This window comes from Ascidia mentula, chromosome 9, assembly GCF_947561715.1.
Source record: "Ascidia mentula chromosome 9, kaAscMent1.1, whole genome shotgun sequence".
Taxonomy (NCBI): domain Eukaryota; kingdom Metazoa; phylum Chordata; class Ascidiacea; order Phlebobranchia; family Ascidiidae; genus Ascidia; species Ascidia mentula.
In genome coordinates, this window is record NC_138574.1 from 1,628,738 (window position 1) to 1,642,520 (window position 13,783).

General features: G+C 40.0%; 2 protein-coding genes across 2 annotated transcripts; one reads left to right on the plus strand and one right to left on the minus strand.

Moving 5' to 3' along the window:
- The first annotated feature begins 2,351 nt into the window (after positions 1–2,351).
- LOC145913678 (4-galactosyl-N-acetylglucosaminide 3-alpha-L-fucosyltransferase FUT5-like) lies at positions 2,352–6,858 on the plus strand. The gene is made up of 3 exons (XM_083001418.1): positions 2,352–2,721; positions 4,842–5,058; positions 5,646–6,858. The coding sequence occupies exons 1-3, from the start codon at positions 2,426–2,428 to the stop codon at positions 6,264–6,266; spliced, it is 1,134 nt and encodes a 377-aa protein (XP_082857544.1). The 5' UTR covers positions 2,352–2,425; the 3' UTR covers positions 6,267–6,858.
- Positions 6,859–7,316: 458 nt separating this feature from the next.
- On the minus strand, positions 7,317–12,350 carry LOC145913766 (uncharacterized). The gene is made up of 18 exons (XM_083001518.1): positions 12,197–12,350; positions 11,967–12,139; positions 11,625–11,796; positions 11,363–11,406; positions 11,170–11,304; positions 10,930–11,108; positions 10,593–10,737; positions 10,406–10,533; positions 10,061–10,155; positions 9,863–10,002; positions 9,604–9,810; positions 8,989–9,113; positions 8,436–8,535; positions 8,188–8,380; positions 7,995–8,128; positions 7,861–7,935; positions 7,643–7,801; positions 7,317–7,412 (listed from the first exon to the last, which is right to left on the minus strand). Exons 1-18 carry the CDS (start codon positions 12,348–12,350, stop codon positions 7,317–7,319), a joined length of 2,454 nt encoding a protein of 817 aa, XP_082857644.1.
- Positions 12,351–13,783: the final 1,433 nt, after the last annotated feature.

Below are 13,783 nucleotides of genomic sequence, written 5' to 3' on the forward strand. Positions count from 1 at the left end.
CAATGATCGAACAAAGTTGAACAAGGCGGATATAGTTGTATTTCATTACTCAGTTATGGAAAAGGTTGACTTACCTTGGAAGCATTATAGGTAAGTCGATGTGTTCCTCTTCTAGTTTTGTCGAAACTGATCAAACAACTTCATTATTATACTGTATCAGAGCGCTGATGCACTGATCTTGGGCAATGAAAGGGAACGCATTATAGTCATATGATCGTATATATATGCCAGACCATAAGAGCAGCTTGACCGAAAAAAAGCTTACACTGTTTATAGTTGGCTGTTGCGAAAGCATGCGTTATTTGTTAAGAGAAATATATGCCGACAACATACAGATATTGTTAACACAAACCATAACAGGGACTTCAGCAGAAACTTTAAGAATGAGGCACAATTACTTCGAAATGAAAACCTTCAGCTGTTTTTTTTATATACTAATTTATTGGTGACAAAGTCAGCTAAACGATCAGTTAAAAGAGTTAAAAGAGATTTCACAATCTTTTTGGAACCCTTTACATATTGCTGCATCCTGTGGGATATGATAAATGTTTATCTAAGCATGGAAACAGTAGATTGACAAGATCCAGATTATCAGGGGTACCCTTCTTGTTGTTAATACGTGGGTATGTCAGACCCTAACAGCAAAAATCTTCTATAAATAACATATTTGCGAACTTTTGCGATTTGTCAACATGTTTCAGCCATGGCAGCTTTTCCTGAAACATTTAAACACTGCTTTGCTTGCTGACTGTCGGTGGCGTTCCTAGCAGAGCAAAATGTACTCACGAGATGGAGCTATGGAGTCAGAACTGCAAAAGAAAACAGTTTGACATCTTCCGCCCCTTTGGAAGGCAGTCTAGCTTGCTGGTACAGCCTGTATGATTGTTTTGGCTACAAGCGGTTGCACTGTTAATTTGAATGTGGTAATACAGTCGGGTTGTCAAGGGTAGCATGCATGTATGCATGAGATTTGAATGCAAAGGGCACGCGTTGATGTTTATTTTGGTTTGAGTGGAAATGAAAAATGTTTTGTTTGTAGCTCCCATTGCAGTGGCGCTATTTAAGTTGACAGGTTGACACCTGTTTTGCGTATTAGGTCTCACCAGCGAAGCGTTTACTGCAAAGTACCACAAGTTGAAAGGTCCTTGTCTGGCTACTTAACCGGCAAAGCAAGTGTTATATTTCACATTATGTTGTTAGAAAAGTTAGTTTACATATTTCCCATCAATTGAAAAGGTTGTCAAAAGCCCATAATAAACATGGCGTAAGTTCATATTCAGCAGGGCAAGACCAGCAGTTAAAGTGTTTTTAATTATTAATTCGGGTTTTCTGTCTGTTGCATATGGGAGGTCTGTGTCGACAAGGCGCTTGTTTCAGATAGGCTTTGTAAATATTTCACCTAGTAACTCTGTATACAATATACCGCTTTAAGAAGATAGCATTGCTAGAAGGGTAACATACCTATGCCCAGAAAATATAGGGTTGGTTTACATACAAGCAGAACCTTGCCGAGTGTTGTTTTCAAATTAAGTTTGGTGCAAGCAGCAGTTCAATCCAGCGTTGAAATATTTCCGCTTAAAAAAAGGCAAATATGTCCGCTTCCTTGACTTCATCTTTAGGGTTGTTGGTCCTGCAGGTGTGCTATTATCTCTGCTTGTGTGTTTGCTTAATGATGGTCAGTCCAAACACATTCGTTTTGAAGTAGTATAGTCCTTACCAACAATTCGTGTTGAACGAGTGGAGAGTATGCGTACGGCCATCAGCATGTCCTGTTTTTATCGTATGATGGATGCGCGCTTTGGAATAGTTGTGGTTAGCTGTCTGAATCCTACCATATGTGAATGATCTTTGCAGTCTAAACTGTTTCGACCAAAGCCAACAACACTGTATTAACATGCAACGCATTGTATTCAGGTTCATGTAACGGCGACGCAGTCATTGTACAGATTCGTGTGTCGTTGCTAGATGCTTACTTTTAAAATATTTACAGCACTTGCTGGTGCACTGTTTTGATAAGAGGCTGACTGTTAAACAAATATGAAAAATAACGTTTTAAGAGAGCAGTTCGCTTACATTTAAACGATCGGTATTTAATTCTTTTCCATCGTTATGTGTTCTAAAGTGAATTTGCCAAAAAAAGACACTTTTTGTAAGTGTCGCAGGGAAACGCGCTTTTCTTGGAGGAAATAGTCAACAGGTTTTAACGTGGCAAAATTTTCGGCTTACCATTGCCTCTAGACAAAGAATACTCTTGGGAATAAGTAGCGAACGAATGCCAGTTCGTCGAGCCTTATTTTAAAATCCAACCGATGATTCTTAACGTAAAGGTCTTTTCTTGTATTGCCAGATCATGTACTTGAAAATAAGGAACGCGCTCTTTTTTGTAGTCATTCTGTCCGTCCTACTAATATGTGCTTTCATATTCATGACGTCACAAGGTCATCTCATTGTGAGATCACAACAACCCGCGCGGATTCGTGAACCAGGTGCTGTAAACAGCAGTCAAATTCAACAACCAGCAGCCTCAAGACGGAATCAAACGCATCCATTAATTTTGTACTGGGGTTCGCCATGGGGTGTACCAGGCTATACCCCTGTTGAAGGCAGCACAATGGGAGATTGTATTAACAGTAATGATGGAAATAAGTTGGACAAAGCGGATATAGTTGTATTTCATTACACAGTTATGAAAAATGGAATGGTTCCTTGGAAGCATTACCGGTAAGTTGTAATTTTCTACAACCCGGCTTATATTAGAATATCTGAAATATTGATTATTGACCCACCAAACGTACAGCATGGACAAACGACTGTAGAACAAAGTTGCAAGTTTGGCCTAGTTTTGCTAACTATGCTGAAATGGAGCATGTTGTATTTGTTGATCACTTAAAACAATCTTGGACCAAAACGCGGTAATTCTATGTCAGAATTGTTTCCGATTGCACTTGTAGTAGGCTACCTCAAACCAAATGTACAAACAAAGCAATGTAATTTTAGGCTGCCTGATTTCCGAAGCATAATCAGAGAAAAATAAAGTTGATATGTATTTTTGTGAGTAATTTTGGAAGTTTGATCACGTTGTTGGAGTAAAATTTACTAGTTATCGGGGATTCTTTGTTAGAATAAATTTCGCGTCGGCTTCTGTAGGGTCGTGCTCGCTTCGTGCAAACGACTTGCCGTTTTTCCCAAGCTTGCACTGATGTACATTTACCACTAGTTTGAGTTTTTCTTGTCTAAAGATAACTAAATATCGGAATATCCTGCGTGTGCAGCGCTGAAAGTGTAAGCCGGAATGCCGTCCCGGTAAGAATTTAACGGCTGGTGTGCCCAAATAGTTATTAGAAACTTACATTTTGTAATTTTTTTTTTTTATAGATATTTTCACTGCAGCGTGTCGTCCCTTTATGACGCATTTGAATTTCGCGTTGTGACGTCATTTTGAAAGATATCTAATAAATGAGTTGGTCTTTTGATAGCGTGCAGCAGAGCATGCAAACATTAAATTTTTCATCGCCTACCAACGTTTGCATGGCTGCTCGAGCGTTGTATTTGCAACCCAGTCAGTGCCAACTTCAAGCGTGATTAGGGTTCAATTACTGTCTGGGGCGCAGCAGCCGTTACTACCTGACTGCTTCACGTTCTTCTTTGTGCAATGCAAGCTGTTTGGGACAAAAACATATTTTAACAATATTTTTGAAAGTTAGTTCCTTTCCGTTATAAGAGATACAAATATGTGGCATTTTTTAAGAGATACAAATATGTGGCAGTTGTTTCAAAGAAATGCTATGTTCTGAAATGCTTAATTGTGAAAGATTTGTTTGGAATTTTCCAAAACTTCAACACTATAACTGCATACTTTCCTTTACACTTATTTTAATTCATGGGTGAAGTCATCCATGTTTGCACAAAACAAATAAAAACTACACCTAGCTATTTTCACGCTGGTAAGTTGTGTTTGTTGAAAATAACCGCAAATTACCTGAAATGAAACGAATTTTAATTAACTCAACATATAGACTTTATCGAATTCTCAGCCGGAACTGGTATATATTTTGTTTCAAAACACAGTTTTAAAGATAAATGCAGTTTGGTCATAGGCAACGTACATGCGTACGTGATGCTTGTGAATTCTGTGTCTCTGTTCTATTCGGTTTATACCCTGTCGTACTCCAGCAACAGCTCCGTGTGGAGTTGCTATATTTGCTTTTAGTTAAGATTTAACCTGCAAAGCGATTACTCTTTGATGCTGAAGCCACATATAGATGTTGAATGTTAATTTTGGGCTTCATTTCTATCATAATAATTTGCTATAAAAACACGACTATTCCTTTCATGCTTCGTTGGGTGACACTTCTAACCAACTAATTTTATTTTAAACTGGCCGCCGGTGTCACCAAAACCTGTCGATCTTTTAGCCGTTTTTGATATAAGTATAGTCCAGGTCCGTTTTGGCTAAAGGGCCGAATATGGTTCGGAAATAATTTCGCTGGCAACTTTACAGAGAATTTATGTACTTATTTTTAGCGCATGGCAATAGCACATTAAATAACCACATGGAATGGTGCAGATAATGTTGTACAACGTTTTCGCGTTGTGTTTGAAGCAATAATGTCGATCATTTGTGCTATCTCCCCAAGTACTGAACACAATTAGCTGTATACTGAACACTTCGTTTATGGTACATTAAATTCTAAAAACTTGGCAAAGTGTTTACGTCATTCCGGAAATTGTTGTGCGGGCCACTTAAAACCTCTTTACCCGCTACATGGGGCCCGCGGGCCACGGTTGGACACCCTTGGTTTGGTCGTTTTACCGTCTACAGTAAAGTGTCTTTTGCGCAGAGATCCACATCAAGTTTACGTTTGGTGGTCGGCTGAAAACCCCGCAGTGACCGGAACGGAATTTAGCGCTTACGACGGGTTCTTTAACTGGACGTGGACGTACCGACTTGATGCGGACGTACATCGCGGGTATGGCAACAGGGATCACGCACTGAAAGCTGTACAAAGAGGCCCCAAGGTTGTCGACGATTTAGTGGCCGGAAAGAAGAAACTGGCGGTAAATTTTACACTAATAAAATAACAGAGCTATAGAGATCAGTAAATTACACCAACTACTTGACTGATGTGTTCTGTGCCTTTGAAATATTGGTAACTATAACATGGTCATGATAACTATAGGTATCTCTGTAATAATCTATCTAGCTTACGGTATTGAATCCAAAATCGAAATTATAAACACATAACAAACAGATGTGCAGATAAATTATTAAATTATAATTTTTATATCGTTTTGTAAACACACATATCCACACAAATAAAAACGGCACAAACATGCAACATAGCATTCTATTAATAAGAAGTCACATAGCACATTTAAGTAAATATTTGACTCGCATGCGGTGTTAACCTTTCCTCGGCACAAGTTCGCCACGCGGATACAACACGGAAAACCACCCAGCATGTTACCCAAGTTGCTCTTTGTGTTGGCGGCGTTTTGCTTTCCGTCGTGCGACCGTTTCTAACGCAACCAACGTAGGCGCACGTGGGTGTTCAACCGATGGTAAACACAACGTTTCAAAACCAATTGCTTCACATTGGTAAGTTTGTTTATCCAAATCTCACCGCCAACAATTTATGCTTCAGTTGTGGTTTGCGAGCAACTGCGGCGTCACAAGAGGCGCTGTGGAGCGACTCAAGTACTCCCAACAGTTGATCGACGCGGGGCTTCCCCTAGAACGGATCGGGGGGTGTTTTGGGAACCAGAATCTAATGCCAAGAAGCGACCCGGCTGCTATAGCGAAGACTCTGAGAGAAACTAAATTCTACATGGCATTCGAAAACTCGATCAATTGCACAGATTACGTCACAGAGAAGTTTTGGGACACTGCTCTTCAAAACGGGGCTGTCCCGGTAGTGTGGGGGACCTCGAAGCGGGATGTCCTGCGCGTGGCCCCTCTCGACTCCTTCATTCACACCGAAGACTTTGAAACACCCAGAAAACTTGCCGACTATTTGAAGTTTCTCGACGGCAACGACACGGAATACAGAAAGTATCTCCAGTGGAGGGCGGACGAGAGCGTAACGGACGACCAGATGATTTCTATGATCGAGAAGAAATACCCCGGTATCGAACCACAGAGAAAACCCAAGTCATTGTGCGAAATATATTTAGAAAACCGAAAGACCAAGGTCATTACGTCACTCAATGACGAGTTTGTAAAACCTAACTCGAACGAGTGCATACAAAGGAAAAGGGGCAAGTGATAAAGTGGCAGAACTGCTTGTACACTACTTTGTGCTTTCCAGGGCACCCTAAAGTATATCTGGAGTTACTTTTACCTGTTTGGTCAGTTTTAGCACCGTAGTGTAAACTGTAGGCAAAACAAAATCATGTTTAGTTAAGAGTAAAGAGGAATTGATGTTTTTTTATGACGTAAAAATAATGCAAAGTAGGAAATGGTGATTTTTGTGATTGTAATCTGGCAGTTGCAATGTTTTATTATCGCTTTGTTATTCTGGTTCTTATTAAAGTGAACAATAATACAAAAATAAATAAAAAATAAACAACAATTTTTGCAAAATGTGGTTGCGACTGCTAAAATACAATCTGTATGATTTACGCATTTATTTTCCTTCAGTCAGTCTTCAAACTTGAACTTTTGTAGTCTTATATACTGTGCGTGTTGTTTTTTTGTCATGTAGACTTTGTATACGTTTACCTTATATTATCATATCACACATCCTTAAGCTTTACTTTGACCTTTACACAAAAAAGTGGATTACAAAATCCCTTTTTATATGTTTTTTTGTCAGTTGAAAATTCTTTTCGAATAAACGATACCGATGATGTCTGCAATGTTTAGGCGAAATATGTATAACTAGGTAAAACGTGGAACAAACGGGATTATTTACAAAATATGTTGCAAAGTCTTTCATTACTGATACAATACATCAATGTTATGCAAAATAAACAACAAAAATCAATGTTAGCAAATATATAAGCAATAAAGCCAATAATGTTTGGTACTCAATGGTGGACACCGGCTGTATAGTGGAAAGTCTTGCTTGGCTATTCAGCTTGATGGTACCAGAAGGTCAAAACAGTGGCCACTTGCTTGTGCATAATACACGCTGCGATGCATACGCAAAACAGGTGTCAACATAAAAATATTATTCGTAATGTTTTGCTCCACCTTCAACACAAGCAACCCAACAGAAATTTTAAGCGATCCACGTTGTGAAACGCTGGTTTATTGGAAGATTAAATACCACGGCCAACACAAACAAATCATATTTCGTGTAACAGAGTCAGCACTAGGCGTGAACGCTTGCTCTCAACTTGGACCGGAGAGCAGCAATGTCGTTCTCGGAAACAAACGATGCATTTCTTTGAGTAAAAGGTCTTGTCTCCTGTATATGGGAGTAAGTCTATTTCTCATAAAAGCAACAGATATCTGTTAAGCGTCCACGAATTATCACTGAAATGATTATAGTATGGCTTACCTGACACCATGACATACTATTACAAAAAAAAATACTGTATCAGTGCTTAGGTGCCAATCTATGAAATGTACATTTCTGTACCACACGTCACCCCAGTTTTTGTTGTTTGTGCCAAAACTCGTTTTAATAATCCGTACCAGTGCAGCACCCTCTTCGCTGGTGGTGTTTTCCGGCAGGGGTTGGGAAAATAAAAACTTCATGTAAATTATAATCATCGACGTTCCCATGGCAACAGACACGACCAGTCTAATGATTGTACCGGTGGGAAACGGAAGTGGGGGGTTTGTGACGTACACCTGTGAGCATTGTGACGTATAAAACTCGTCTTAAAACATAACAATTAAAGAACAGTTACCTGGAACTCGTCCTGCAGGTCACAGAATGAATATCCCGACGCAACCCTCACTCGAATGTGAAAAAGACCCGAGCCCTGCACACAAAAGCGGTTCGTTATTCGGGGTATTCCCCCTACGACCCCTCGAAACCAACCAGGAATTTGATTGACAGGTTGCTCGCGTTGTACACTTTCCTGCTTCGACCGGCAGTCATGAAGTTCAGAAGCCGTTCGCTTGCACTGGTGCCTGCGCGCGATTGGCAAATCAGAAACTCTGGGTGATCGAGACCTTGGTCAAAACGCACTGTGACGTCACAACACGGCTTTGTTACGAAAAAAAAAACTTACAGAAGGCGTCCGATTCGTCCTTGGCCGAGAACACAGAATCATCCCTACCGTTTACTTCCTCAAGATAAACCAGGTACTGCGTCATATTGGGCGATGCGACGTCATTATTAGTGACGTCATCAACGTTCAGCAGCTGTCCAGCGTTGATGGACAATTTTATAGAGTAGTAATTGGCATACATGATCTTGTAAACCTGTGGCAATGTTGAATTGTTTCTATGTGAGGATTTTCAATTTGTTGTTTCAAACCCTTTGCCGGCAGTCGCTGTGTCGTTCCAAGGATGAAAATTTAAGAGCGGAGCTGCATCCGCAAGCCAACCTCGACGACTTTCCAGAACACGTCTTCAGGCTTTTTAACACAAAAATTGAAGCTTTATGACACCTACACACGCGGTTTGTTTTGTTTAAATACGAATTCTATAGATGCCGCAAATAGGAGCAAGCGCATTATAAAGGTTTACTCCTATAAGTGCAGTTTCGCAATTGGCTGGGGCGCACAAGTACGTTATATCCCAAGGAAAAGAAATGCGACTTTATTTATATTTGGAATATCAGATTGCAAAAACGCCTCTCAGATGTTGTAGCGATGATAACAACATTTCGGTAAAAAATGCGAGAGAAAATGAGCGTGAATTCGTCAAGAAATTGAAAACAATTCGACCCAAACATTATTGCGTCATCTCCTGATAAATGTTGGAAAATCCCTGTCTTGTTGTAAAATGTTTGCACTTCTGAACGACCTATGCGACCCTACCGCACTTGTATTGTCGGCGTAGTCGACAAATATACGACATTTACTTACCTAAGGCGTGTTGCACTCTTATAGGATAATATACCGGTATCGTTGATCAGATCGGGGTGCACATTGTACACGTTACTAGATTGCGGAATGGACACAGCCATTGCAGAAGGAGGGCGGTAGTTGGTCTGTTTGAACAAGGGAATGCTGACAAAGGGCGAAATATTATCTGAGGAAATAATCTTGGGAAGGTTTTGTATTCAATCAATGGACATTCGTGTATTTTGCACTTTTTTTTTGCAACGGGTAAACTAAATAGCCACGTGTTGCCGCTAGTCGCTTACGAGAAGTTATTTTCAAATAAAATCAGTGTCACCATCAAAATGGACAAAAAATTAAGCAGATTGCTTTTTGATGCCGAAATATTGAATTTGCGGCAAAACGCAGTCCGATTTCAAGGATATTATTAATTCTACAGAAAACGTCAGCAGCGTGTCGTACAACCAACAATCTATTTTTGTGAACAAATAAGCATGCTGGGAAACGGAAAAAAATTATAAGCAAGTTGATTATTTCTTAATTTTAAGCAGCTCGCAACGGACCAATAAAACCATTCTGCTACTTTTGTTGACGGATATTGTACTACAAACATGTGGGTTTGTTTGAAAAAGTGCTTACGGCAAGTTCCTGGAGCAATGTGGAGGAATTTTCCGACTCAGAAACGTATTCATCAATCTCCAGTGCTTTCTGGAATCCGAGAAACGATGAATAATTGAAACGGAGCTGCTTTTGGGCGGGGCATGTAGCAAGCGCTATGACGTTGTGCGATGTGATTGGACAGCCCCGTTCGTTAAACCGAAGATTGACAGCCACAGATGTAATGCTCTGCATCAAACGTTTTGACAGAAAAAAATGTAATGGCGAAATAAAGTGTTACCTGGATAAGAAACAAACTAGACAACTTGACGGTAATTTTATGTTCGAAGGGCGAAACCACCTTTCGGAAAACCTCACTTCGGAAAATCCGAGGGTTTCCGAAGTTTACCGAAACCCACGGCTCGTTCGGTTCGGGAAAATCTAAATTATTCACGTTAGTTTCATTTGACCAGAAAATGTAAAGACCCAATTCCCTTACCAGGATGTCGCCTAACCATAACAACGTATTCCACGCTCTGTCCAAGGTCACATGACTGCGCTGTGCGCATGCGCACCTTACTGCTCAAGGTGAACCTGGAGACCAACGGTAAAATCCAAAAGTTTGTTCAAAATTTTTCAGCATATGCATTTCACTAACAATTATGCACTTGTCCGAACCGTAATAACGCAGTCAGAACTTGTTAATCCGGACTACTTAATGCTGGGTACTCGAATTGAAGAATTTGAAACATAGCAAGACTAATGCATTGGAAGAAATACAATACTTTAGCTGAGCATTTGAAACATAAAGGCAATGGTAAGGTCTGCTGATAGTATGACGTACCGACAATTGTCCGCGTTCTCATCGGGTTCATACACTGCGGATTTGGTTATGACGTCAGTGCTGGCGACGTCAACAAGGAAGAGTTTTCCCACATGATCGAATGCAATAGTTTTGGTGTAAATGGGCGCCTTTACGTAACAATGGGTCTATTATTACGATTGTCCATAACCAGAAGTTGTGTGTTTACCGGTGCTTGAAGAAGTACTTTCATGTCACGCACCCCGGCTTGGCCAAACCATATCCAGCCTTTTGACGTCATAATAGCATAAGCTTTGGCAGGTTCGAAACCCACCAATTGAGCAACATATTCACCGGCATTTAAGGTTGCGATTCTGTGAAACGGTACATATGAGCTGGACTTATATTTGGAAGTAATTTAAGTTAAATCTTGCGTGAAACAATTTTCAAATATTTTGCCCGAATGTGTAGCTGAATGTTACTGGGTTATGCTTGCATTTTAGCAACTAAAAACTTAAAGTTAAATTTCGAATGATCAAGAAAGGAAACATCAGCATAAAAAAAACCTGGTGAAATGATTTCCGCCGTCGGTTGAAAGCCACACTGATTTTCCGACACTTAAATACGCGAAATGATTGGAGAGCATGAGGAAATTTGCCCCTGTCAGACTTCCTGGGGCCACCAGCGAAAATGGCGGGAACTTCTTTGACGTCATACTGCTGTCGTAAACTTCGGAAACACAATTCTAGAACAATGTGATTATTGTCACTACATTGTTCCAAGCGAAAAAGGCGTTTAACCCTTACATCTGGGGAGCATGAAATGATGAGTATGCGGGATAGTTGGGGGTCATACGAGGCTGAAACCACATCATTTTCTTGGTCCGTGAACTCGCGCAATAAAGTCCAATGACTGTAGGGCGCCCTCGATAGGTACAGCCGCTAAAAGCAACACATCGTAATATTTTTACTAGTTTCACATGCTGTGGGATTTCCTTACCTGCTGGTTTTCGGGGGTCTCGGTTAACATCAATATGACGTTGTCTGTAATGTCAAAGAAACTTTAGTCAGTGTTACAAATTCATGTGGTTGGATTTATCCGTTTTGTTAAAAATTCATCAAAGTTTCTCGGTAAAGTTCAGTGTTATTCCCCAAAATTATGATCTCTACTGATTTGTACTACTGCATTCAAATTTCACTGTGGTTTTCATAAAACGGTCATTCCCAGAACGACTTGCTTTCAGCTCGTCAGCGACATCTACCGTTTGCATAACTTGCGACCAGAATGTCACTTAAAATTACAACGCAGTAAAGATAAGAAGACAAACCTTGGGGTAGATAATAATCCATTTCGGCACAAATCGGTGAAAAACTTAATTTAGTTTTGTGCCATAACAATGCTGACCCTTCCATCTCAATGCTTACGAAACGGACCTGAAACACAACAAGCAAGTATCGTGTGCAATGTAACCGTTTCTGCGGCACAAAGTTTAAAATTCTAGGCCACCACACAAGACCAGACAGATTAAATTATTTAAACAGCCAAATTTATCTGCCAGAACCACTGGTCCAAAAGCGGGCGGGTCCATTACGTCATAACTTACGTCATGAGAGTCGGTGACGTCACCCACAAGCAATCCTTTTGAAGTGACAACGACCATAGCTTTTTCAGCAATGACCGCATCGTAGATCACAAAGCCCTCGCAAGTTTGAAGGTTAGTGAACGAACAATGCCACTTGTGCCAAACAAACGTTCCATTCGAAAAAGAAACAATATCTGTGAACATTGCAGGTTGCAAAAATAAGTTTAATCATTTACTTTTGAGATACTTACATATGTCTGAAGGTGTGCCAATTATTAGCACTGAACTACCAGATTGGCATGGGGTGTGTACTGAGATGACGTAGGAGACAGTGGGTAGATCAGGGGTGTTGAAAACTGGGGACCCCCACTTTGTGGTAGCGACCAAGTCTGCAAAATCAGCCATTTCGAAGGGAATAAAACTCTATGGTGATTTCAAGCTAACCGCTATCTTGGTGTATGACAACCATCGTTTTTAACAAGCACCGTGGAAGTGTTTCCATGCAGGCTTCTAGTTGGACAAACCACTTTTGTGAGAAGTGAGAATACAGGGGGGACTGGTACGGTGGAATCGTGTAATCCGTGACATTGTGGAAAAACTCTTCAATGGGGAGTTCTAAACTCCATGCTGTCTAACACCAACTACGAATTTTCGAAAATAATTACTAATGTTTTGCAGTTTACCTTTTCTAGGTTGGGCTGAAAGGAGTACAGCTTTTGCCAAGTTGAATTTTTTACGGTAGCTTTCAAAGTTGAGTTTCCAGGAGACAAATTGAAGGGATTACTAACGCCGGTTGTCACAAAGCAAGACAGCACCTGTATAAATGGAATCCTGCATAGATGTAAACCTTCCCTATTTTGCAATTTGCAAATTAAATACCTGTATTTCGTCCCGTAAAAGCACTATATCCATCGATTTGCCTTGATTGTAGCACTTCAAGTTGTAGGACAAGCTTTTTGCCATGCAACATACAGAAATCACAACTAACATTTTTAATATTTCGTACAGCAGCATCACTTTCCAATCTATTCCGCAAGTATGTATTTACAATTCACTTCAAAACTCAATGGCGAAGTCCAATGAATTATTGTGTATTTATGACGTCAGAAAGGCAATTGGATACGACAATGGTTGCTACACGCTTGAGTAGTTACAGACGCGCAGGTTTGTTGGAATTTGACGAAAAGTGTATTGCATTGGTTTAGAACAAATCGTTTTTTTATGTTGTCTTCGTTTCCTTGCAAACATTTCGTTTGATGACAAATCTTTGTGAGCTTAAGTATTTGATATAGACAGTTAGCTAATGTAATAAATATTTTCGACCCATGTAATTTGTATTAAGTTTAGCCGATCTCATACCAAACAGCCAAGCTGTACAAAGTTAAATTTTAGGCAACGTTGGAATTTAACAGAAGTTTTGCAACATCTTTCTGAGCACAAATGGGCCAATATTACAATGGCAGGATAAAGCAATATGTTTACTTTTAAACAGTTCAATGGTCGTGCTTGGAATCAGCACCCTGAATGATGTAGCATGCAGAACCCCTGATAAATATATACAGTGATAGTGTTACGTTGATCTTAAAGCATGACACAACATTAGTTACCAAATGATTTATATTGTAGATACTTTTCACATCCTAGATTGGAAAGTTTGTTTTTTGCGCAAAGGGTTGTTTTTGGCGATCGTTAATTGCGCGGAAGATCACAACGTTTTTCCGTATGTTATTGCATTACCTAATTGATATTGCACAGATTATCGGTAAATTTTTGCAAAAGTATTTGCGACAGTTTTTTTCCAAACTGGTTCGCATCATATTCGAACCACGCATCATATT

Bases quoted from the DNA above. Each gene is read 5' to 3' on its own strand.
- LOC145913678 (XM_083001418.1), top strand. From the start codon at position 2,426: ATGACGTCACAAGGTCATCTCATTGTGAGATCACAACAACCCGCGCGG. The intron at 2,722-4,841 runs GTAAGTTGTAAT...TCTTTTGCGCAG, and splicing joins GTTCCTTGGAAGCATTACCG to AGATCCACATCAAGTTTACG. The intron at 5,059-5,645 runs GTAAATTTTACA...TTTATGCTTCAG, and splicing joins CCGGAAAGAAGAAACTGGCG to TTGTGGTTTGCGAGCAACTG.
- LOC145913766 (XM_083001518.1), bottom strand. From the start codon at position 12,350: ATGGCTGATTTTGCAGACTTGGTCGCTACCACAAAGTGGGGGTCCCCA. The intron at 11,109-11,169 runs GTAAGGGTTAAA...ACATTGTTCTAG, and splicing joins TCATTTCATGCTCCCCAGAT to AATTGTGTTTCCGAAGTTTA. The intron at 7,802-7,860 runs GTAACTGTTCTT...CAATGCTCACAG, and splicing joins ACCTGCAGGACGAGTTCCAG to GTGTACGTCACAAACCCCCC.